This window comes from Malus sylvestris, chromosome 4, assembly GCF_916048215.2.
Source record: "Malus sylvestris chromosome 4, drMalSylv7.2, whole genome shotgun sequence".
NCBI classification, from domain to species: Eukaryota; Viridiplantae; Streptophyta; class Magnoliopsida; order Rosales; family Rosaceae; genus Malus; species Malus sylvestris.
Window position 1 is genome coordinate 23002125 of NC_062263.1, and position 26364 is coordinate 23028488.

The 26364-nt window shown below is 36.1% G+C and overlaps 2 protein-coding genes, 1 long non-coding RNA gene and 1 pseudogene across 4 annotated transcripts; 2 read left to right on the forward strand and 2 right to left on the reverse strand.

Moving 5' to 3' along the window:
• Window positions 1–3369: 3369 nt before the first annotated feature.
• LOC126617717 (uncharacterized) lies at window positions 3370–5293 on the forward strand. The gene is made up of 3 exons (XR_007621494.1): window positions 3370–3837; window positions 3939–4007; window positions 4100–5293. It is a non-coding gene; the product is annotated as an uncharacterized LOC126617717 (long non-coding RNA).
• A 4801-nt stretch (window positions 5294–10094) lies between these two features.
• Window positions 10095–12948, reverse strand: LOC126617712 (omega-3 fatty acid desaturase, chloroplastic-like). The gene is made up of 8 exons (XM_050285754.1): window positions 12033–12948; window positions 11757–11846; window positions 11578–11644; window positions 11382–11474; window positions 11104–11289; window positions 10940–11020; window positions 10648–10785; window positions 10095–10522 (listed from the first exon to the last, which is right to left on the reverse strand). The coding sequence occupies exons 1-8, from the start codon at window positions 12551–12553 to the stop codon at window positions 10334–10336; spliced, it is 1365 nt and encodes a 454-aa protein (XP_050141711.1). The 5' UTR covers window positions 12554–12948; the 3' UTR covers window positions 10095–10333.
• Window positions 12949–15617: 2669 nt separating this feature from the next.
• On the forward strand, window positions 15618–16602 carry LOC126617715 (selT-like protein; annotated as a pseudogene).
• A 122-nt stretch (window positions 16603–16724) lies between these two features.
• Window positions 16725–25393, reverse strand: LOC126617710 (uncharacterized). Of its 2 annotated transcripts, none has more exons than XM_050285752.1 (24): window positions 25176–25393; window positions 24746–24876; window positions 24363–24447; window positions 24052–24105; window positions 23542–23633; window positions 23336–23439; window positions 22732–22807; window positions 21608–22067; window positions 20956–21294; window positions 20577–20783; window positions 20396–20494; window positions 20244–20316; window positions 19946–20073; window positions 19523–19817; window positions 19183–19424; window positions 18981–19105; window positions 18670–18784; window positions 18516–18571; window positions 18307–18400; window positions 18040–18226; window positions 17883–17957; window positions 17690–17790; window positions 17537–17599; window positions 16725–17147 (listed from the first exon to the last, which is right to left on the reverse strand). In XM_050285752.1, the coding sequence occupies exons 1-24, from the start codon at window positions 25218–25220 to the stop codon at window positions 17040–17042; spliced, it is 3354 nt and encodes a 1117-aa protein (XP_050141709.1). In that variant the 5' UTR covers window positions 25221–25393; the 3' UTR covers window positions 16725–17039. The 2 variants fall into 2 exon arrangements, with proteins under 2 accessions (XP_050141709.1, XP_050141708.1); XM_050285751.1 differs by having other exon boundaries at window positions 17690–17793.
• Window positions 25394–26364: the final 971 nt, after the last annotated feature.

Below are 26364 nucleotides of genomic sequence, written 5' to 3' on the forward strand. Positions count from 1 at the left end.
TAAATAATTATTATCTCCTCTTTAATACTATAGAAAAGATAGTTTTATATATAGAGACAAAAACTTTTACTATATTTTAAAGAACTCCACTAATTTTAAAACATGTCAATGAGAGATAAAAACATAAAAAGCAATTAAAGCCCAACCCAAAAATATAGAAACAATGTTTAAAATACCAGTTATACCCTTAAGGCTTTAGGGCGGTTAATAGAACACAACCCTCACAACTCCAACAAAATTAATATGTATCATAAGCTCAACCCTTATTCGATAATTTTTGCAGAATCAGTTCAACCCTTATCAACCATTTTTGTAGAATCAGTTCAATTAGTCATCGATCATTTTTGCAGAATCAGTTCAACCTGTATTCGAGCATTTTTGCAAAATCAGTTCAACCCGTCATCAACTGTTTTTGCAGAATCAATTCAACCTATCCTCAATTGTTTTTGCAGAATCAGTTTAACCCGTCATCGACCATTTTTGCAGAATCAATTCAATCAGACATTGACCATTTTTGCAGAATCAATTCAATCAGACATCGACCATTTTTGCATAATCAGTTCAATATGTCATCGACCATTTTTGCAGAATCAGTTCAACCCGTCCTCGATTGTTTTTGCAGAAACAGTTCAACCCGTCATCGACTATTGGATAGTCATTTTTGCATAATGAGTTCAACCCGTTCTCGACCATTTTTTAAGAATCAGTTCAAATATATGCAGAATTAATTTTGGTATGCTTTTTAGTACAACCAATTTGTAAATGCATATATTTACATTCAGTTCCCTATTACTGTAAGATCATTTCATTCTAAGTAACTACAAGTCTATTATGCCCAAGCATGAACGTACGATCCAAAATTAAGGTAGGATGAACTTTGAAGCTAAATTTCAATAATGAAACTATTTTACCAAAAAAAAAATTCACAATTAACAATTTTCAAAATTGCGACATGCCAATCAGCTACATAGGCCAAAAAAAAAAAAAAAGAAACAATTGAGTAGAGGTGGCCACCAGGAATTGCCCATAATGGCTCATTAAGCTATTTCATTGATTAATGATTAAACAAAATTATTCATATTATCATACCTAGAATTGCCTAGATTAGCTCATCAAGGCACAAATGATTAATATTATATTAAGACGAAAAGCAAGAAAGACTCAGAAAGAAAATGGAGATGAAGAGGGTTAGAGAAGAGCTACTGCAACAGCAACCCAAACAAAGGGAGACTTAAGCATGACCGACTCATATTTATCTTCTTGTACCTTTGTATTCCATTATTTCATCTACTTTTGAATTTGTTTGAGCATTGCTCTCTTGAACACAATCACAATCCTGGAATAATTTAACTTGGCATTCACAGAATAGCTAAGTTCTGTCTTATTGATGACTTCATATAAGCTTTTGAAAATCACATGTTGTGTTTTTCAATGATAAAAAAACAAAAACAACACTTTGAAATGTTGATGATATATGTTGAGGCACTGTCAGGAATGCATTATCTGAACATTGTTTGTCACATCCTAATCTCGACTTCGCCTTAGCACGATATTGTCATCTTTGGGCTTATCATTCCTTCACGAATTTGTTTCTGGGAACTCAGACAAGAACTTCCCAGTGGATCACCCATCATAGGATTGCTCTCGCCCGAACTTGCTTAACTTCGGAATTCCGATGGAATCCGAAACCAGTGAATTCCCAAAATGCCTCGTGCTATAGGGAGGGGAGTATGTACATATAAGGCACATCACCCCTTCTTCATTGGTCGATGTGGGATCTTACATTCCACCCCACTTAAGGAGAACCTAGCATCCTCGTCGGCACATTCGCACCGAACGGCAGAGTGGCTCTGATACCATTCTGTCACATCCTAGTCTCGACTCCACCGTAACACGATATTGTCCGCTTTGGGCTTACCATTTCTCACCTATTTGTGTCTGGGAACTCAGATGAGAACTTCCCAATGGGTCACCCATCATAGGATTGCTCTCGCCCGAACTCGCTTAATTTCGGAGTTCCGATGGAATCCGAAGCCAGTGAGTTCCCAAAATGCCTCGTGCTATAAAGAGGGGAGCATGTACATATAAGGCACATCACCCCCTCTCCATTGGTTGATGTGGGATCTTATATTGTTCATATAAAAATATAATCAAAATGACCCTTCCTTTTTATATATCCATTACTTAATAAATAAAAAAGCCCCCAAATATCGTAAACTTCAATCGCCCATGATGAATGTTTATGTACATATGGAAAGGAGTATGGTTGCGCGGGCATGGTGTTTGATGAATGTTTATGTTATTTTGTGGGTTGTTGGCTTTTGGGTTTAGGTAGAAAATGTAGGTTAGAATCTGAATGATTATAATGTTAAAACCTATGTTAATAAAGAGTATTTTTGTAACTTAAAAAATAGGCAATGATGTCATATTTCACATGTTTTAATATTTGTCTCTCCTTGAAATGTTTAAAAAGTGTTGTCTCAATATACAATTAAGTATTAAAAGTATACTATATGTATAATTTTTCTTATAGAAAACTTCATTTTAATCCTTAAAAAAGATGAGTTTTAGACTATAATCTTGCGTAAGAATAAAATCCAATTTTAATCCCTGGTGCATTTAATCATCTCATTTATTAGTTATATTTTGATGTTTTATTTATCTTTTTCTTCCCTTTTTCATGTATTAATTACATTTAAATTTCATTTTCATGAATCATAATATATTTTAGGGAGATTATATTCACATACCCCAAATTACTTCTCCCACAACTTTTTAATTTTTTAATATTTTTCTATCAAGTGTTAGTAGTGTGTAGAAAATATAAAAAAAAAATTAAAAGGGTGTGAGAGAAGTGAGTTAGGATATATGAATATAATCTCTCTATATTTTAATGTCTACATTTAGGCAAACTAATTTTTTTTTATAATATATATTCCGATAACAATTTTGTATGTTCTTCATTTAGGTACATTAATTGTAACAGCCCATCCCTAAAAATGATGATTTTATAATTTTAATACGTGAGTTATGAAGATGCCCTTCGAGGCAAAGTGTTGACTTGTGTTGACTACCGTGTCGTGTCATGTGAGACTCATTTTCTTGGTGTATTCTCGTGTTACTCATCGCTATGGACGTGTGGGCGTAAACGGGACGTGATTTGGAGCTATAACGAAAAAGTTATTAATACTTAAAGTTAAGGATATTTAGTTAAATTAATTAATTTCAGATTTTGTTGAGGGGAAAATCTGGAGTGCCACGTGGGTGGCCCAAATTAAAGGAAATGAGGAATGGATGGTGGAAATGTAAAGGAAAGAAGATAAAAGAAAAAATGAGAGGAAGTGTGTGACCAATAGGGAGAGGAGAGAGTTAGGATGGCCCAATCAGAAACAAAGGAAAGGAGGAAAAAGGAGAGAAGAGGGGAGCGGGGGATCCGTCGACCAGGTTCCATTTTCCAACCTGACCTGGTCCTTTTCATCTTCTTCGGTGGTTTTTCGTCGGTTTTTCCAATGAACCACATTATCTAACCCCTTAGAAAATGTTCCACGACCTTCCCTCTACCCATTACAACCCAAAATTGTAGAAATTTAGCCATGAAGGTATGAAAACCGCACCGATGGGTGCGGGAAACCTTTACCGTCGATTCTCCTATTATTGAAACAATTTTCACCAATTACCACCACCTATAGCATCCTCATGAGGTCTGGAATAAAGCCCAAACAAGTTTTGGGGCGTTGGAGTTCGTTCGAGGTCGAATGCAGCACACCCAAATTCAAGGGTTTCGTACGGTTCGTGGTGATTTGAGGTGTTTCTCGGCCCAATTGGCCTTAGTAGCAGGTATAAATCGATTCCTCATGTTTTGTAGATGAATTCTCATGTTTGGATCGTTTAATTTGGTGGAGAAATGAGATAGTTATAACGATTTTAAGGTTGCCCAGTTTCCGGCGACCTCCGCTACTTTCGGGGCGTTTTCTGGCTAAACCACAGCAAGTTAGCCATCGTGTAAGGTACCAATCTCTTCGTCTCATTGAGAACTATGATTTCCGTTTTTGAATCACCTGTTTTTGTTGAGTATTGACAAAGTTATGGACATTGAAAGGTTGCCCAGAAATTCTGGCGAGTTACCAGTTTTCACGCGGACAGCCATCTTTCAGACCATTTTCCGACCGCCTCCGGCCACTATTTGGACTCCAAGTGGTATAATTTTGTTCTACATTTCTCTAGCTTCGATTTGGTATATTATGGGTTGAATTTGGTTGAAAAACAAGTGAGATATGGAGTTCCAAAAATCGCCCTGGAAATCTGCAAAATCTGCAGAATCCAGCAAAGTTCCACTAAGGTCCACCACTTGATTAGGATATGTTTTATGTAAATTATGTATTCTACTGGTAAGAACTCTGAGACGTGATTTGATACTTGGCCACAAGTGATGATAGTTCGTGATGTCTCGATATTCGTGCGAGGGAGTCGTAGTGCGGATCGAAGGTGAGTAGGTCTTTTCTCTTCTATAGTGTGTGTGTGTGTATATATATATATTTCATATAATTACTGTCAATGCTTTGAAGTACTAATGTGAACTACGAATGACTTGATCCCTGTTTAGGGTATATAGGCAGTCTAACGAGACGTTAGATGCAGTCATACAATAAGTGAGATTAAATAATCGAGACAAAAGCTTTGTTTGGGAAAATGAGCAATGTGAAGGAATCTGGTGAAAAACGTGAGATTTAACCCTATGTTTTGGGTGAATAAATGTTGGTTATAAATCAACGTATGAGGAAACGAGAAATTGTGGTTTTATGTTTTATAAATGCCATGCCATAATTAGTCTACATTTTAGTATGTGATTTAGTGCAACCTTGCACAGTGTTGCACACCAATGCGGAGGCTAAGGTAAGTTCAGGTGAGTATATAATGTGGTAGGATTGATAAGATATGTGATGAGATATGAATATGTCGTACATGTCACTAAAGATGTCTCCGACTTATATGCTAGCCATGATTGATAAGATATGTGATGAGATATGAATATGTTGTACAAGTCACTAAAAGTGACTCCGACTTATATGCTAGCCATGATTGATGAAATATATGATGAGATATGAATATGTCGTACAGGTCACTAAAGGTGACTCCGACTTATATGTTAGCCATGATTGATGAGATATATGATGAGATATGTGATGAAATGCTAGCATAAATGTGGTGATATATGATGAGATGCTAGTATATATTTATGATGAGATATGTGATTAAATGCTAGCATATATGTTTATGATGAGATATGTGATGAAATGCTATATTTATGGTGAGATATGTGATGAAATGCTAGCATAAATGTGGTGATATTTGATGAGATGCTAGTATATATTTATGATGAGATATATGATAAAATGCTAGTATAAATGTGGTGATATATGATGAGATGCTAGTATATATTTATGATGAGATATGTGATGAGATGCTAGCATATATGGGATGAAATATTGATTCAACTGTACATGATGGGTAGATCCGGCTAACATGTCATTTCCTTTTGGTTTAATTCACATGGGTTACTCATTCCTGTTAAGATAATTGACATAGCATAACCGTAAGACTATCATTTTGGTTATGGTCTTGATTTATAGTCACGCCTATTATTTTCTGGGAAATTAAGCAGGTATTGCGGCGAGGGGCTACTATAATAGTTGGAATTGGTTTGAAGAGTTTTGTTTTACTCACTCACATTTTCTGTTGTTGTACCCCTCCAGGTTCTAGCAGCAGAGTTCCGTATCGACGAGGATTCGTGGCACTTCCCAGTGTAGGTGGCTTCTTATGATGGTATATTCATTATCTTACCTTACTGTACTTTACTTATACTCTGTATCATGAGTGAAATAGGTCCAGACCCGCTCACGGCATACTCGTGTACTTAGGCACTTTTAGATTTTAAGTTATTCACATTTTATACATTATCACACTTTATGGCTTCGTCACCTTCCAGGTGTCGGCCAGTTCTGCTCGATTTGGGGTCCTAGTGGACATTTCGGGTCGGGGTGTGTCTTTAATACATGTGAATATTTCGGTATATCCATCGATACAAACATGTATGTACATTAATTCAATATAATGCATTTCAATACTACATTTTAGTACACACATTTGGGTATTGACTTTTAGGTACATTGATTCAATATACTATATTTCGGTACATATATTTTTGGTAAATATATTTTGGTATTTATATTTAGGTACATTAATTCAATATAATTCATTTTTGTACATACATTTAGGTTCATTATAATATATTTCGATACATACATTTACGTACAAACATTTCGGTACAAAGAAGTCAATTTTATATATTTCGGTACAGTTATTTTTGTACACTTATGTATTTACATATTTTTATATCACAAACTTCTTTTAATATTTTCTCATTTATGTTTATTTATAATTAAAGAACTAAATATGTGCATATTTGTCACATCCCGGTTCGAGCCCCCACCACATCCCGGGCTCAACTTCACCGTAGTATGATATTGTCCGATTTGGGCCTCGACCATGCCCTCACGGTTTTGTTTCTGGGAAATCACACAAGAACTTTCTAGTGGGTCACCTATCATGGGATTGCTCTCGTGCGAACTCACTTAACTTCGGAGTTCCGATGGAACTCGAAGCCAGTGAGCTCCCAAAAGGCCTTTTGCTAGGTAAACATGAGAATATACATATAAGACTTACATGATCCACTCCCTTAGGCGATGTGGGATGTTACAATTCACCCCCCTTAGGGGCCCGACGTCCTCGTCTCGTCGGCACACTTCCAGCCAAAGATTGGCTCTGATACCAAATTGTCACATCTCGGCCCGGACCCTCACCACATCCCGGGCTCAACTCCACCGTAGCACGATATTGTCCGTTTTGGGCCCCGACCATGCCTTCACGGTTTTGTTTCTGGGAACTCACACGAGAACTTCCTAGTGGGCCGCCCATCATGAGATTGCTCTCTCGCGAACTCGTTTAACTTCGGAGTTCCGATGGAACCCGAAGCCAGTGAGCTCTCAAAAGGTCTCGTGCTAGGTAGAGATGAGAATATACATATAAGGCTTACAGGATCTCCCCTGGACGATGTAGGATGTTACAATATTAATAAAATTAAAATTTAATATGGAGAGATTAAATAAAAATACACATTAAATAACAAAAATTAAATATAAATTTTAACAAAGGTAGACTTCAAGTGATTAAATTGAATATGTAATTTAGTACCAAATTTTTTAAAATTTTTAATCTTTTGCAAACTAATGTTCAAAAACCCCTTAATATTATTCTCCACCATCGAACCCATTTTCGACAGGGACGCTCTATCTTGTCAAGAAACAACTACTATGCAACATAACCATTAGCCGGCACCACCCTCCCTTCATCTAAACAAGGCCTTTTCTACAACCAAAACCACCCATTTTTTCACAGCCGACACAGAAAACACCATCGCCGCCTCCATTACGAACCCCATCGCCAAAACCGATTGCCTATTCATCATCTGGATCTTCTACCATTGCCCCACTTTTTGTTTCCTATCTTTTGTTTCTTTTTTAATCTATTGGTTTTCATATAATAGATAATTAAGAGAGAGTGAAATCCAAATGCTAAGCCCAGTTGTAAAATTTCAGTTTGATATAAACATCCTTCTCTCCAACCAATCCATAACAAGTGTTTTAAATTAATACAAATGAAATGGGTGTCCAAAGTAAATAAAAAGAAAGGTGTCCGCAGAAAAATAAATTCACAAAAAATAAAAGAAGAGTATTCTTGAAAGTTTAATAAATTATATTTTAGTTGTCCAAAAATAAGTGTGAAAATAAATTGGGTGTCCAAAGACAAAACTTGGGAGTTCACATAACCACTCTAATTATAATTCGCACACCTGCGGACTGTGGCAATGCAACAATTTGATCCTTATTATTTTGGAAGTTTTAACGAAAAGCCTACGGTATTGTTCACTTTAACGAAAAACCACATTTTTACACTAAAAATTCAAACCTGGTACTATTCACTTTACCCTTTATTTTGTCATTTTCATTAAAACTCAAAGTTTTCAAGTCATTTTTATTAGTTTTCCATATTATTTTACTAACATTTTAAAAATATAATCTTTAAAATAATGAACAACGACAATGAACGAGCTCACTATTATATGACTTTCCAATTATTGTAAACTGAAATAGAAAGGAAAGAAGTTACCCGAAAAATGCAGAAGCCTTGAGTGATGAATGATTCTTGGAATGAGTCGTGGACTAAGTCGCTCTCTTTAAGACGTTTCGCGACTTTGCCCAAAGTGTGCAAGCAGTTCACAAACACCACGTCGTCTCCAGGATAAAACAGTTCAGAACATTCTTCTGATAAGATTCTTCCTTGCACAATGGAAGAACCTTCAAACTTGCACCCTTTCAATATGTTGCTATCAATCTATGTACTTCTAATTTTTCCTTATTTACTTTTGCAAATCGCATAACCTACATATATATATAAGAAAATAGACGTTGGGGGTGCTAAATGATCAGAAATCAAGGGACTTATTATGAGGATGCAATACCGTAGGAAATTAAAAGGAAGATTAAAAAACGGACGAGACCAAACCGTACAAATCAGAACGGACAAAGTTATGTATATAGACTTGATCTTGGAATCCCATCTTTAATAACAATTTACGTTTTATATTTAATGTTTGTAATAAACCAAAATATAAATATATTTTAAATAAAAACATATTTACTCCAACACCAATAATATAATATCATGTTATATATCCTTGCAAGCAAAATAATAGGTTCATAGTGCCGTGTTAATTAGAAAATCAATTAAATTATAGGCTCTAGAGTCATGACTAGAGAGGTCTAAGATGTGGTTGAGATTAGTCACAACTTAGTCGATAAAAGGTGTCGATATCGACAAAAGCGACGAAGACTTGGATACGTATAAGACTCCGACGTTGTTTTGAGATAATGACTCGGGCATTTGCCCACGGTTAGCGATTTGATTTGTCTCCGGCCTCCTAGTCCACATTTTTTTTTGTGTCTGAAATCTGTAGATGTTGTGATATATTCTTTTAATTTTTGTTGGGCGTTTGGCCATGGGCGGAGCTACGTAAGAACCAAAATAGTCTTAGGCATATCGTGATATTTTCTTCACATAGAAAAAACTCGAGTTATTTTTTTTATTTTTAAAGATTTTTCATGGCATTAAATCCCCAACCAAAGTCTTTTCCTTATTTCCTTCATTGGGTTCAATTTAAGACCGGTGGCTGTTATGCAGTTAACCAGCGTAAGTGTGAATTTGAGAGACTTAGGTGATGAGAAGAGGGAGAGAGTGGAAGTAGGCGAGAGAGTTGGTTCTTATTTTTGTTTTTGCTTATCCTTTTTGTTTATTCTTTTATTTTTTTTCCTTGAAGTCTTTTAATACTATTACTTTTGTTTTCTCTGTTTTCTTATTTTTTATTCCTCTCCGCCTTCGTTCCTTCTTCCGCTTAAATAGACTTTTATTTTGAATAGGAGTCGTGATACTAGAAATGAGATTGAGTTGAGAAAGAATATAACAAAAACAATGTCATACCAAACTCAAATGAAGGTGATTGGTAGCTTAGAACACGTAAACTCTTTATTTTTCTTAAATAAGAATATTAGTTTAGAGTGAGACTTTTGGACATTTTGAACTAAAATCTGACTCTGCCCCTGCTGTTTACCAACAATTTTCGTCGTTTAGTAGTTTTAACTAAATATATGGAGAATGATTAAAAGGTCGTGACGGGCAAAATTTGTTTTCATGATGAAAAAAACTACGTGGTCCATTAACACAAAAAGAATGATTATGCCCCACTGGATCCACTAATTTGAATCAGAAGCAAATGATTGTTACATTTTACCTACCATTTATCTCGAAAAATGATAACTATGCATTATTTTTCTCTCTCACCTTTTCTTTTTTTGTCTGATTCGAAAGGTTCCTATTGAGTTCTTTACTTTTATATCTACAACTCAGTTCATCTGATTATTATAGGAATGATCCTAATCCAGAATATGAACCCGAAAAAAAAAAAGAACTCTACACACATGTTTAATCTTATTCATTATACCGTTTGATTTATTCAATTTGATAATCATAAATAAAGTGTTCATAATTTCCTTTTATTTTCTCACAATTCGCAGGAAGAGAGCTCTTTTTCTCTCTCCATAAAGAATAAAATACATTTTTTGTTGTTGTGTCAAGATTCAAGAACCAGTTGAAAACGCAGACGCCGATGCAGAGAGATTGAAAAGTTTTCTTGTGGTCCAAGAAACTAAGAAGCGAAGCTTTAATTCGATGCAGGATTCCTGCCACCAAAGTTAGGGTCGGTTTGGTAGTACACAACATCGCCAGTGTCACTCACGTAGTGGTCTTTTTTCAAGCTTCTTATAAAACTTCCAAGCAAGTGAAATGGTAGAGGTCCTGCTTTCTTTGGTTCTCTGTAGTATTTCCCGAATACTGGCTTTGCTGCCTCGGTCTGCAAGTTGAAGAACATTAAAACATCATCACGACTCACGAGCGCTATTAGTTATCTGAGAGCGTTTTAATCGTTTAGAAGTATTCCCAAACAAGCCCTTCTATAGGTATTAAGTTGGTACTTACTGCTTCAACTAAATGGTAGTGGGGGATCTGAGGAAAAAGATGATGAACCACATGGGTTCCAATGTCATGGTGGATGTTATTGATCAATCCATAGTCACGATCCAGTGTCGTAAGCCCTCCTCTCAGATAACTCCATTCCTGTATAAGTTTTGAGGAAGAAAGTTATAAGATTTTGCGAGAAGTTCAGCCACAAACTTAAAACTAGACGTGATAAGATGATGATATCCGTGGAATTCTCTTTGTCGTGGCATCATAGGGAAATAATGCCTAACTTGATTCGAAATCCACCCACCTTTCCTCGATACCAGGGTAGTTTGTCTTCATGACCATGGTGATGCAAGTACGTTACCAAATCCAGCCACATGACAAAAACCTATCAATGAAAGCAGAGTCAAATGTGGATTCTTGTTCGATTTAGATGCAAACCTACAGGAAAATTAAAGATGAAAAATTTACCCAATAGGGAATGCCGTAGAGCTTAAGAACTTGAACAGGACCCATTACAAAGGACAAACCCACAAGTAGCGCGGCCATTGCTGTCCAACATACACTGGAAGTGATCACATCTTTCCTCTCTTTCTTGACAAACAGATCGCTGTCCGGGTGAAAGTGGGAACCAGTCTTTCCTGGACTTCTATTCCACTATAGGAGACAAATCACAATAAGTAATTGTTTTCATGTTTCATGCATTATGCAGTTAAAATCATCAATCGATCAAGGAACTACAAACTTACAAGGTAGAAAGGGTATGCAAGCATGGGAAAAGGCATGGTGAAGCGCAAAATTCGTGTCATGTTATCCAAGTTCTTGTAGATTTTCTCAGACAACTGCAAGCATACAATTTATCACCCTCAAACGTCAGAAAAATCTGGACGCGTCAAGAGAATGAAGAACACAGAAGTGATACAGAGGAATGTAAAAAAGACTAACTGGGTGCCACGACTCGTCATTCTCAACATGGCCATGGTTCTGATGATGAGTCCTATGGCTAATTCTCCTGCAAAGTTCAATCACCATTTTAACCATACTTTTGAATGTTCGATTACATACGAAACCAATACTCAAATCAAAATGCATTATATTGTACTAATCTATCGTCAAGAACATACCATCCATGATAGGGTACAAGAATTGATGAATGCAAGAGATGCCCCACCACACTGTTTAGCTTCGGATTATTCGAAAAGCTTCCATGGCCACTGCACAATCACAAACCGGACAAACAATTCACACCAGAAAACACAAATTGACATATAGCATGCAATGCAAACGAGTTCAAATTCTCTCCCCGCAGTTTAGAGTAAGTCTAGATTAGTCTAAATATCGCTGTTATAAGAAACACACAAAAATATAAGAAGGGAACATAGGGAATCATTAGTATTTACCAATCATGGCCGAGGACAAATAGAGCCCAAAACATTGTCCCCTGAGCAGCCCAATACAGAGGCCAAACAAACCACTTGTTTACATAAACCGCGGCCGCAGCTAACCCAAAAACCACCGCCACATCCCTCACCACATAGCTCATTGACCTCCAGGGGTCCTTAACCCAACAATGCTTCGGAATGGCAGCTTTAACGTCAGCCAATTTAAACGGCGGCGGCGCACCCGGATCAAATCCCACCTCCTCTTCTCCATCTCCGCCACCATTAACGCCGTTAACCCTCTCCTCCTCCTCTTCAAATGAAGCAACTCTCAACGGAGCGCTCACGTTTAGTCCCCATCTTCTCTCTCTGAACAGCCCACCTGGGATTTTGGTCGAATCCAATCTCAGATCCGTCGAGCTCTGGTTGGACCGAAAAATTCGAACTTTTGACCGGTGGCTACAGAAAATTGCGGTTCCGGGTCCGCGCCAAACTTTGGGGAGAGGTTTTAGTCCGCATTCTGAGAGGACCCGACTCGCCATTGGAGACCCAGATGGAGCAGAAACACCAGCACCAGGGTTTTAGTTCCGGGGTCTCCCTCAGGCTAGAGAGAGAAAGCGAGGAGAGAGAATTTGAAGCTGGAGCAAAAACCAAAACAAGAAAGTTCTAATGCTAAAAATATTTGGATTTTAAAATTGAGAAATATATATAGGATAACAGATTGGTCTTTGATTTCTTTTCCTTCAACCACAACCACACAAATACAATCTATGTTGTCTCAGGGTTTTAGGCACTGTTTCTTGTTGGGTTTCTGGGTTAAAAAGCTAAAAGAAATCTGTATTATTTTATAGTTTTTGTTTCTCTTCTCTCTCTCTCTCTCTCTCTCTCTCTCTCTCTCAAAGTTTGAACCTTGAATGTTTCTGATCCCTTGTGATGAGGAGGAAGATGGGCATACGAGTGGGTTAAATATAGGACCGAAGACACAGTGAAAAAGTCTGAAGCTTTCCGCCATGGCAACTCGGTCAGTGGACTTCAACTTTTTCTGTTTGTTTTGGGGAGACTTCCACTGTGTTTTACGCGTGTCCAACACGCCGATTTTTTTCGTATTTAGATTATGGGAGAACTAATAAAAAAATGTTTTACGTGTGTCCCTCATAAAACATGTTTTTTATTAGAAAAATATTTAGACATTTGTTTTTTAAATTATTAAGAACATATTTTTATTAGAAAGAGAAAATACTAAACGAAAAGTCACACTTTTTGACCAAAAAAAAAAGTTTTGAGAGGGACATTTTTTTCTTTCTAACAGGAAGTGATTCAAGCTAGAATTATAGCGAATATCGTGTAGCGATCATTAGGGACATATAGCTATAGGACATGCACATTGCAATGGAAAATACAATTATGATCTTAATGGTGTTCAAATTTCTTTATTGCACGTACTGTCATGTCACTTATGATTAACGATGAAATTATATATTGAAGTAATATTATTGTTATCATAATTTTTATATCATATTTATACTATCTTTTAAATAAAGGTACACCCACTAAAACATAAAAGCCTCATTTTTATTAAAAAAAAATTAGTACAAATATAACATAAACTTGTAATAAAAGTAGATTTTTTGTGTACGAAACTAAGAATTTTGCTCAGCTTTGATAGTAGTGGTTTTGTTGGTTTGACCTAATGAGAGAATTTTGTTGGTGGGATAATGATATCATGTCACACATGATTTTTTATTTTTGGTAAACTCATGACACATTATTTAATTTCTGTTTTCGTTAGTCATCATTGGATTGGAAGGTTGACAAGAAAAAGCCTGTAAATAAGAAAGAAAGGTAGACTGCATGAAAAGCAGCCCATAAGGAATTTCATTCTTCGTGTTCTCGCCATGCATTTAATCATTATTTCTCCAATGCCGCCGTCCAAGTAATTTTATGACTCACTTTACTTATACAAATTGACAAGAAATTTTTTTAGTGTGCTAAAAATATAGTTTGGTAAACTAAATGTTATAATACATTGGTTGAAAAATTGAAGAATAAAAAATTTCAACTAATCGTATTATGACACTTGGTATTCTGGATCGTGTTTTCGACACATTGAAAAATCTCTCCATGTTGATGCTTATCACAAAATTTAGTATTTGTCTCAATCTTTCTAACCAAAATGTTTATAAAAAAAACTTAAATATCAAAACGGTCTCTGTGTTTCATAAATTTTGTTATTTCATAAATTTGGTTAATTTGGTCTCTATGTTTTCAATTTGACCAAATTGATCACTGCATTTGCCTTTGTTGGCCAATTCAAGACAAAATGATTGTTAAAATTGACACATGTCTTGTTTGTGAAAGGACAAAAATGTAATGCCATGAAACCCGTCAACTCCCTCTTTAGTAATCTTTCTAATCCTTTGTTTATTTTCCAAGAGAATTGAAATCCTAAAAAATTATTGTGCAGCTGATTTGCAATCCAGATAGATGTCCACAAGATTATCCTACACGAAAATATTTTGAGCCGTAATCAGTTTACAATGGAATTACATTTTTTTTGTCTTAATTTTAACTGTCAGTCTAAAGTTGGCTAACAAAGATAAACATGAAGACCAAATTGACTAATAGAGTAAAACACAGTAATCATTTTAACACTTAAGCCTAAAAACATCATCTTTTGTGGCTCGACTTACAATCTTCTTATTGAAAAATTAAAAGAGGTTTTGAGTTTGAATTTTCTTTGGTCATAAAAGAATATTTATATATCATTTCAAACCATCACTCATATTTGACATTCTCGTATTCCACATAATACAAATAATATTGGGAAACTATTATATTTTTCTTTCTAAATATAAAAAGTTTAAGAGTACAAAATAAAAATTTTAAAGTACCAATAATAATTTTTTAATATTTATCTTAAGTTATGTTTTATAGTACGAATAACGCTCCATTTATTGTTTCTATTGCCTTATGATTCGGCCTAACCAATGAGGAATGTTTTCAATGTGCACAAAATAGTGTACATCATATGTAATTATGCAATTTGAGAAACATTTGAAAAGAAAACTTTCCAACCACTCCACGTTCAGGCGACACAAAAAAATCTCACCTAACCAGCCTAATAAACTATTAAACACATAAGTCTGCTTTTTTTCTTTGACTGATCATCTTCCTTTTATTATACTAAATTAATATATTAATTATAGCGACACAAAGAAAAGTCCGAACTTAAATGTAAACAGAGAAGTACATTTCTATAGCCAACTTAAAATAAAGAAAAACAAAATCATGGAACTTTTATGTTCATTCATGCATTTGATTGGGCCAAAATCCTAGTAGGTCTTTTAGCCAACAAAGAAATTTTTAATTGTGACAAGAACATGAGTTGTATATTACGTGTTTTTATATAAATGATAGGAAATTGTATTTTTTAAGTTATTAACTTTTTAGCACATATATTTCATTATTGTTATAGTAACACATGGTGTACCATCTCGTGTTACAGTCACATTGAAAAATCTCTTCAGCATGAAGCAGAAGATCCTACAAATCTGCATGCTTGTAATACAAGGCACGTGTCAGTCCGAATGAACCTGGGCGTTGGAACTAATTAGTTTCACATTTTTGTAAATCATAAAAATCAATTATATCCCCCATGCAAGCATGATCACTTTCTTTTCCAATGGATCGATCGAGCTCAGTTACCTGGTAGGGTTACCGATCTTTCTGTTCCGGACAGATATTTTTAATTAACCTTTTTCCAAAACTACCGCTCATTATCCTCTTCATGACGCCGATGATCCTCACCATCCAGACCCCAGCAAGAACAGCTTCTCCAAGATCCCCTCAAATTCCCTACCCAGAAGGTCTGACAATTTATTTCCATTGTTTATATGAATACATTGCACACAAACTCTCTGTGCAAGACGTCTATTCTTTTACGCACAGATATATTGTATTGATAACATAAAGAATGAACGCCTGTTTGATATTTGGAGTGTTCATTACATTAGTGATAGATGATCGTTATATGCTGAAATTCTCATTTGTTTGTTCAACTGCAGAAATCTAGTGGCAGTGGGGGATTTGGCATTGGATGCACCATCAATATTAATTTTTGTACATCTTGTTCATTTCCCCGGATCGATGTAACCCTTCCCTTCCAACTTCCAAGGCGCCTGCTGAGCAAACTGGTACCGGTTGTTCAAGTAGGAATCATCGGGACGATAATGGTCGGCAAACATGTGTTCTCGGGGCTGGGAATAACGACTCCACCTCCTTGGTACCAGGCCTTGCTAGCAAGTAGGTTTGGAAGTATGGCAAGCACTTGGCTTTTTGGAAACTTCATCCAATCCTTCCTTTAAAGCACAGGAGCTTTTTAAGTGTGTTGTAATGGTGAACTGGTATACCCTACCCTCTTCTCGATTGAGTTAAATGTCGAAATTTCTCCATTTCTATCTCCGCTAGCTGCTCATCGTTATGAATCTTGTCGGACGTAGCTCTTCTCGAAGCTGAAGGAGCAGAGGTTCCCTAATGAAATTGAGTTGAGGGATCTCGTCGGAAAGAGCTTGGAGGAGGGGTATGGTCTTAGTGCGCTGGAGGAGGAGACGTTTTTACCTCTACACGATCGACATATACCTGATCTTTTGTTTGATATGAACGCAAGATTGCCATGCGGTTTATATGCTTTAACATGCATGAATTGCCACACGATTGAAAAACCAGTTGTTCATAATATTTTCTTTTTCTTCTTAATATTTTTGTACAATCATCAATGTAAAGAAAAGTGTGGCCGGTAATGTTTCTGAAGCCTAGCAACATAAATTACTTTGTATCAAGGATTACAACGACACGCGGTGGCAATTATATACACTGTAGAAGAACAAGAACGACCTCTTGGATATCTTCCGGATCACAAGCTGCAGGTGGTGTTCTTAATTGAATGACATTGCCTTTCGGGTACTGCAGAAGGATTCTCACTCCTGGACATGGAAATTCAAATCTAATGCATAAAGCGGAACCTTTTTTTTAAATATGCCACCATTTTCGACCTTCCAATCTCTTGACAAGCTCGTTTGCCATTGATGAGAAGTCTTCAGCCCCGTTCTGCAGATCTTCAGTACGCCGGCTGATTTTCTGATAAATGTTTAATTTTGGGATTAGACAGAGAAAAGGAAACTAGAAAGTTTAAGAGATTTAAACATTTGCTAGTTGAAGGTATGCAACCTAGAAAGAACAAACTGAGATTAGAAATGAAATATTGTTCACATAATTGGCTTTGATCATGATAGCAATCTTTTATCACAAAACATATGAACTCTTTTTCGGACGCAAATAAAGAAAGAAAAATTAGTTTGTGAGGTTCTGCTACGATCTTATATGCAAGCAAATTGTACATCCGGACGTAATAGTTTGTGAACCCGCCCAAATACATTTTCACAACATTCTCAAACAAAAGATAAAATGAGAAGCAGTTAGTCCAAGGAAGAAAATTCCTTTGTGAACCAACATGGTAGAAATCCTACCTCAAGTTTTTCCTGCCTCTCCATGAGCTTATTTCGTGCTTCAGAAGCCGCAGAAGAAGCACCCTGAAATGAGTTCTTACCAGATCAGAGAAGACATTTCATTTCTAGAATAACTTATGTATCATCTGAACCATCATCGTCATTTGATATTACCTCAGTCTTTCTATATTTAGCTCTAATTTCTTCGGCCGTTCTAACTCTGGGCTTTGTATCACCAGTCCCACCTTGAAATAACTTTTCCCTTTCTGATTGCCCTTCTTCATACAACAATTAAATGACACTATTATTGCATTTACTAACATTTACAGAAAAGAAAAAAGCAGGTCGAATATCACAAAATATTTACCTCTCTTTTCATCTTTGACATCATGTGGTGATAAAGTAGATGCTACTGATAGAGGTTCATCTATTTCAATGTCATCTATATCAAAGGAGAACTGAGTTAACAAGAAGGAGAAAGATGTAGAAAAGATTGAATACAAAGAAACAGGATAGCACAAAACCTATATTAAGCTCCAAAACTTCTTGATGATCTACAGGCGGAGATGGTTCTGACAGTTGAGACTTCCAAAACATGCCCTCTAAATGATCGAAAGTTGATTTAGGAGTTGCAGTATGATCTCCACTCTGGACCATTTTCCCCCCTTTAAAGCCTTTAACAATACCACCTAATATTCCAGGTGCAGTACCCTGTAGTCGAAAGATACGTTATTACCGGAAAATAATTCTCCCTTCATCACAATGAAATAACAGTTTGTTTTTGTCTAAACCTGTTTTTTCTTCTGATTCAAAGAGACACTGAGTGCAGCGTCTGCAGCAGCTGCAACAACTTTATCATGGAGACACGGCAAAGACTCCGGAATCCTACAAACAGATTAAAAAAATTCTGAAATTATCTAACAGAAAGTTCATGACCAAACCGTAATGCAACTATCACATTTCCCTCACAGCGTTTTAGGTAAATGAACATAAACAATACCTGAAATCATTCTCAACAGCTAATATAGAGATGAATGCCGATTCATACCCATTTACCTATAAAATCCACATCATAGACTAATGAAATCACGTGCTATTTTTCAAGAGATTTAAGTGCAAATCCAACATTCTTGAAAAATTAAAGGCAATGATACCAGTGTAATATGTGCATCATCGGCACTCATTGTCTTATCCATGTTTGCCTTACAATTCCACCTTAGAATTGACATCAAGGAGCTTTCTTTCACTAATTCTAAATCAGGAATGGATCTGCCCACGAACAGGTATCAACAACTCATCAGACAATCAATAATGCACATATATCTACAGCATCAGTCAATAAACAAGTAGTGGTAGCTTGATATGCTATCATTACATGTTTTAATCCCCACTAGAAACATTGATAAGGTACTTGCTGCTACATAATCTGTATCATTTCCTTGACTACTGGGGAAAAGAATGGTACCTGATCTCAATTTCTCCAGTCTGAAACAGCAAAACCAATCCCGAAACCTTTTCAACTCTCTTAAAAGTTGCTGTCCAAATGCAAGGTCTTGCATGTTTCACTTTTCGGATGGGTTTATTGTTTCCCTGATAAGATGACACTGTCTCAGCATGCTTTCCGAATAAATGAAATAGCAAACAAAAATAAAGAAGGCAAGAGGCACCTGAATCACAGATTTTGTTGAGTAAAACCGCAGTGAATCCACACAACAAAGCAAAATGAACGAATTCAACAATCTCTCTTCAGAGTATGTACTTTCTGAGCTGAAGTCATGCTCAGTTTCATGTGAATTTGTAACAATTGGAGTATCGCCTGGCATAGGCTCATTCTTTGTTGAAGAATCCTTGGAGGCCTCTTGGGGTGGATTATCATCAGACACATTTTCGGACATAGATACTCTGCCATCTGGAGTACCAACAGAAAAATTATTAGAGTTCTCTAATTATGAAGTGAAAAAGAAACTAAAAGTATTTTATTCTCTGGTAGATGATATCTGTACTTGCCTATAACATACATTGAAAGTGCAATTGACTCCTTTTTCAAGTGCCATGGCTGAGGGATGATCAGGTTACCAGCATTTCCATCAATTACATGTATATTTGCATCCTTGGTTAAGACAAACATTACCTCCTCTGCTAGGTTAGCTGTTGATTTTGTTTCGGAAACCTTTGGGCTCTTCAGGAGCCATTGAGAATTTGTAAGTTCTTTCCAAGTCATTGAAATGACTGGAGAGCTGGAGAAAGATGCATCTTTTATAAAGAACAATACAGAAAAGGAACTTGTGTCCAGCACCGCAACCTGAAATGGATGCATTAAATTCAAAAGTCTTTCTAACTATAGCAACTTAAATTTTATGGGCCAATATTCAATCTATTGAAAACAACGAAGTTGTGTTATAAATTCAGATGCAGAAAAAGAATACTTACATGACCACACTTAAATCCCACAGCAAGTTTAGCACCATGCTTTACAAACTGAAGTGCTTGAACTGGGGAATTTGTAAGACTAAATACAGCTCTGCATTGCAATCCTTTTGCTTGAGGCGAATCGTGAACTATTAAACAGAGTGATAAAATTGTTAGCTTCGTAAACAAATGTTCCATAAAAACTACTTCAAGATAAGTTTAACAGTATGATCTGATGAGCTTGCATCTGATGGACTGTGTACAGAAAAATGAAAGCAACATTTTTATGAAGTCAAAGAAATTGACACTTAAAACCTACCTTCACATTTGGTTTCTGTGACATATATGAATTTTACCCCATCCGAACAGCCTTTCAGATTATAAATTCGAACCTATACACGCTAGTAGAAAGACAATCAGCACAGTAAAAGTTAAAGTAAAAAATGGTATCGATAGAGATAGATATCTGACCAGACCACATTCACTGCCAACAGCCAGATTTAAAGTGAAGGCGCAGAAATCCATTTGTGATACGGGAGCACTTGAACCAGCAACTTTTATACCTTGCACCTGCCAGTTATAAGGTATCACACCATGCACATATCTTATTTATAAGGACAAAGTTTATAAGATTTAAGTGATGTACTCTAACCTCGCTTTCTACAAGGCAGATAAAAGAGAAGAGTGGATATGTTGCATTCCATATCCGAACAGATCCATCTGAATATCCTGTTAGGTACAGTCTCTCAATACCATTATTCTCAGAAATAGACAGTTGACTGGGAACACCCCCGGTCAAGGGCCATTTTGTACCAGCTGATGGGGTTTGTGCTGAGCCAAGGTTCACAACTGAGGATATCTAAGATATACAAAAAGTAAATAATTATGTGATGTAGAAGCATTAAAACCAAAATGTATGAGCCACTCATCTATAAAAGAAATATCCAATACTCCTATAGAACCTTAATGCAATATAGAAACGGGAAAAATATAAAAGATGTATGCACTCATACATGGATGAAGTACAATACCTCTGATAGAGCTTTTAATAAGTTCTCCCCAGTGGGTACCCTATTAAGTTTGGCAACAGTCATGGTTGGATCAGTTGTAGGTATCACCACCGGAAACTCCAAAGCAGAGACAGATGGACTCCTTTCTTTCTGGGACATTAAGGCAGAGAGGCAAGCATCATCATAAAGATGCAATTGCCCAGGGTTGGTTAAAACAAAAACATCAGCTTTATGATTATCCCCAGTTGTCCCAGAACTTGGTAACAAAATCATGTCTGCAAAAGAGCCAGTAAGGGTGAGGTCCGTACGACCAACACATCTTAAATTCCCCATTCCAGGTGACCATTCAAGAGTTAGAACCTGAAACATGGAGAACCTTGTCAGCTCCTATCTTTTGTGGCAGTAAATAAACAAGAAAAGCACCAATTCAATTGTTGTACAGAAATTGCTTTGTTTCTAGCAATGTTATACTGTTTTCGAAAAGTAAAGCCTTTATCTCTTTAAACTGAAGTCTTTACTATTTATAGGCATGTTATACTGTTTTAAAAAAAATGCACTGTTTTGGTATAATATTAACCATTTTTCCGAAACAGCTGTGTAACTTTTCAGTAACTACAGCTATCCAACTAAAAGTATAAATGAAATGTCAAACAACTACAAATGGACAACACACCGTCAAAACTTCTTCTGATCCAATTTCATCGCCACCATAGATAAATAGTTGGCCATCACAACCATTATGGGATTTATAATCTGTGGACCACTGTAAAACTATGACAGGAAGTCTCCTTTCAGCAGATGATAATTGTAACTTCACAACATTATTAGATGGCGATAAAGATTTTTGACCCTTGACGGAAGCAGGAGATGACATGTTCCAGAATAAAATGTCTCCATCTATGTATCCCACAGCCAGAATGGAGCCATTCGAAGATGCCCAACAAAGAGCACTTATCTCTTTGTCTCCCAATTGATGTTCCAATGTATCTTCTGGAGAATCAACATTGACTTCATTTGTAGATTTAACAACTCCATCCTTTAGCTGGAGATCCTTACCACCTCCAATAAAAACTATTTTAGCTTCAGATACATCCCAAAGAATAACCAACCCATTTTGATATGCAATCAATACTCTGCCAATAGAAAAACCTCATCATTCAGTGAAGTGAACATATAAACCATACGTTCCTAATCAATAATACTTAGTCTTGAATAAGACAATGTAACCTCAATAAAAAGTCACATGCTATCAGGAAATCATAAATAGAACAAACTGAATTGAAATTGGATTCGTTAACGGGATAGCAATGAACTTTATTTAGAGACTCAAGAATGGCAGGGAGCTAAAGTGATATACCCCTCATATATAGTGCCATCAGTCCAAGTTCCTAACTGTAACTGTCTCATCTAATCTTCCACCATGTCCATGTTTTTTGACATCCTTCATGACTATAGGACAAGTTAGATTTGTGTTCTCCTTATGGTAAAAATATAGCACTCTAGTCTTTATTGGTATGAGTAGTTGTGGGTATGAAATAACTTTATTACTTCATTGTTAAGCCACTCTAAGAGAAAAAGAAACGAAAGAATATCAAAACAAAAGTAACCAAGGTTTAGCCATGACTAAGCACGACTACTTAATAACTTTTAACTGATATACTACCTTAATTTAACAAGAAATACCTGCAAAGTTATAAACACACGAAGGAGACAAGAAAACAATTATAAATTAGGCCCATTCTTGTTCCACACTAAAAGCAGATATGGAAAGTGAGAAACTTCAAGTTTATAACTCGCCTATTTCCAGATGAACAGAGTTGGGGAAGAATTCCAACTATAGGTTGGTCAATTGGAAATGGAAACGCAGCAGCTTCTGCAGAATATAGAAAAAGAACGATTGCATTACATTACTACAAAAGCAAATAAAATTCACACATTCCATAATTAAATTTTATTGATGTTGACTTCACCGTGAAAAGAAGACATTTAATCATACAATTCTTCATGGAGGATATAAATATCACAAATATCTTTCAAATTGTACCCTACAACTTCTAAAACCAAAGTCCAAGTCTTCTCAGAACAGATTTAACAGAAAAGGGAGAGAAACAATTTTGTGGCACAAATCCATAGACAGAAATAGCATCATCATGAACAATATTTAGGATCCTTCAGTAAAATGAGGTTCACATGAAACATATTTCTGATCAAATAAATTTTGGGTTTTAAAAAAAACCCTCCTCTTTGGATGAAGCCCTTGCAACTTTATATTTAGCTTCTTCTGTGACAAGAATTGCAACATTAACTAGAAAAATCATAAACTACAGGAGCAAAGAAATGATAAAATTGCAAGCTACAGTTATTAACCACCAAACTGAAAAAACCATTCTTCATATATTACCATATAAAGAATTTGCAGAAATATGATATGGCAATCGCAAAAGTTTTCCCTCCTCTGCATCATACTTCACCACAGCCACTAGGGCATACTCATCACCAACATACCTGCAAGTTTTAATACAGCAAGCAAGTTATGAACTAAGCCACTCCGGCCAATTAGTAGCTGACTCAAAATAGTTGTAACAATTTTTTCGATCAGTAGTGTACATTAAATTGGAGCCATGGATTACAGAAAATGCGGTTATATTTGTTTCCCACTCTAGACAATAAACTAGGGACCTGCTCTCGAGATTCCAAACCTGCCAAAATTGAGAAGTTATTGATCACGTGTTTAAACAAAAGATAGTTTCATGCTTAATCACTTCAACGAATTTAAATTCTGGCACTCGATTATCCACTGCAATTTCCAAATCAACAGCCTTGCTACCAACTGTCATCTGCTTCTATCTATGCGTATTCCCTCCTTATGATATTCAACCTTATTCAGGTGTTCGTACGGTACATTTTTGTTATAATGGTAAACTTATTGAATCCAAAAGGACCACTAATGCATATCATGAATATTTAAAATGACAAAGACACTGATGTTTGTAATCGCCTATAACTTAATGAAGATGCATACGATGCAGAAGTTATATGGAGTTCTCATGTTTCGCAAGGACAGAGTTGAGTTTTACACGAGAAACAAAAACTGCAAAGTGGTTAAAGAATCAATACCTGAATATCATTATCATTTAAGATGCTCACCAAATAACCCTGGTTTTGTAGAAACTGCCAGATACAGTAAGAAGATTAGTTGCTAACTCGCTTAACGATAGAAAAGACAGGAGAACAGTATTCAAGGACGTTTTGGAGTGTTTTACCGCAAAAGTTTTATAAATATAACATTCAAACCTATGTTACTTTTGTTTTAATAAGTTGTTGCATGAAAAAACAAGATGCGTTTCATATTTTATTCTTTTAACTAAACAAGAGGAGTAAAAAATAATTCACTGGGAAACTTAAGAATCAGTGGTGCACATAGATACCTCAATGTATTTGTAAGGCAATTGCTTCGGGGATATAAACAGTCCTTCAATACCATCATCACCGATTACTTTAATCCTCCCATCCCTGCCCAAAAAACAAAACAACAAAGTGAAATTGTAGTATAACTTGTGTGAAGCGGGAATCTCATACGCCATGATAGATGTCTGGCAGTAGTGCCAATATTCTTTCAAAAAGTTTGGTATCACTGTCTCATAGAAATGAATAGCGATTCCGATTAATGTGGAACATCAATGCTTAGTATCAATCTATCTTACTAACCACATGACCGAGCACCATGCTAGGTAGATTGGCTGTCATTCTATCAATTCCCACACAGAAAACAGCAGACACTAAATAAGAAAGTAGGTGCATTTTAACTCACAGTGTTCCAATGGCCAAAAGGCGCTGAATCGGGTCGAAAGCAAGAATGGACGCCGTGGATGGGATGCCATAGTGAACTGCAACTCGCAGGTCCAAGTCTTCAGCCGTCAAACCCCCGTGTGGCAAATTATGCTGAAACCAACAATTTCCACAACACAAAATCCAAATTTAAAAACGGCAAGTATCAATCCAAACGCCGATACTAAATGGTATCTCAAATTAAATTAATCCAGGTATTTCAGCAAAAAAATACACAGAAATGAATAAAAAAATTATGAAAAATTAATGCAACTTTCCAATTTCCCAGGATACGAACAAGCTAAAGCGTCGAAATTTAATCCAACCCAACAAAAAGGGAAGTAATTTTGTAAGTAAAAACGAAAATTACAAGCAAACAGTGGCGGCGATCGATTGCTTGGGAATACGATTACCTGAGAATCGTTTATGGATTTCTGCAAAAGCCGCTTGGCGAGCATCGCGAATTCGAATTTGCAGCTGAAAGATTTGAGCTTCTGAGAATTTTTGAAGTTAGAGAGTTGGAAGTTTTCGTCGGCTGCTCGATTCGACTGACTATCGGAGGAGACTTTCTGGATTTGTTTCAGTGATCATACCAATGGCGTTCCTAGTCTTATGAGCCGTAAGTTTTCCGAATCAGTCAATGACAGAAATTAAACATTAAAAGATTAAAAAAAAAAAAAAAAAAAAAAGGCGCTTAGCCGCTTTTAACGGGCTAGAATCGTATACGGTCGTTTCGGCATATTAGGCCATCTTGAATGGAAGATGGTTTAGAGGGTTAGAGGATCGAAAATAGTTAGATTATTTCTAACCGAAGGGTGACCTAAAAGGTCAGAGGTTCGAAACTAACTTGAAACCAAGGGTCAGGCCAAATGGCTCGTGAGTTTCATTGGATAAAAAATGACCAACCAATTGGCCCAAACCAACCAGCCGAGCCCAGTGGCGGATCCAGGAATCTTATCCCAAGGGGTCGCAGTGTAAAAGTTCAAATAAAAATTTAGGATGGAAAAACATATTGAAAATGAAATCATAGTACTTTCATTCATAATTCATAATGGAAACAATATTACAAACTATAATTGTCCACGACGAGGTTTCATATTTTGAAAACGAAGCATTATAGCTTCATTTTCAATACAAGCAAAAATATCTCTCTCAATATAAACAAGCAAGCTATCACTCAACCATTGATCTCCCATTTTGTTCCTAAGTGGACCCTTAACAATATTCATGACAGAAAATGCTCTCTCCACTGAAGCAGTTGCAACTGGTAAAACTAAAGACAATGTAATGAGCAAATATACATAATTGAATACTTGATGCATCCTTGTCTCCACCATTTTTTTTGCAAGATCACCAATCCCTTCCAATTGAGAGAAATCACTACTGGAACACATATAATGAATATAAATCTCAAGTTGATCTTCAAGTGCCAAACGATCTTCATCCAAAAAGTCTTGAGGATAAAATTGAGCAAGACGAAGTAACTTTGGTTTATCAAAAGCTACAAATGAATCTTTCGGACTCAAACATGCCATACAAATAAGCAACTCGGTATTTACCTCATTAAAGCGATCCTCTAACTCCGTAATTTGCTCATCAATG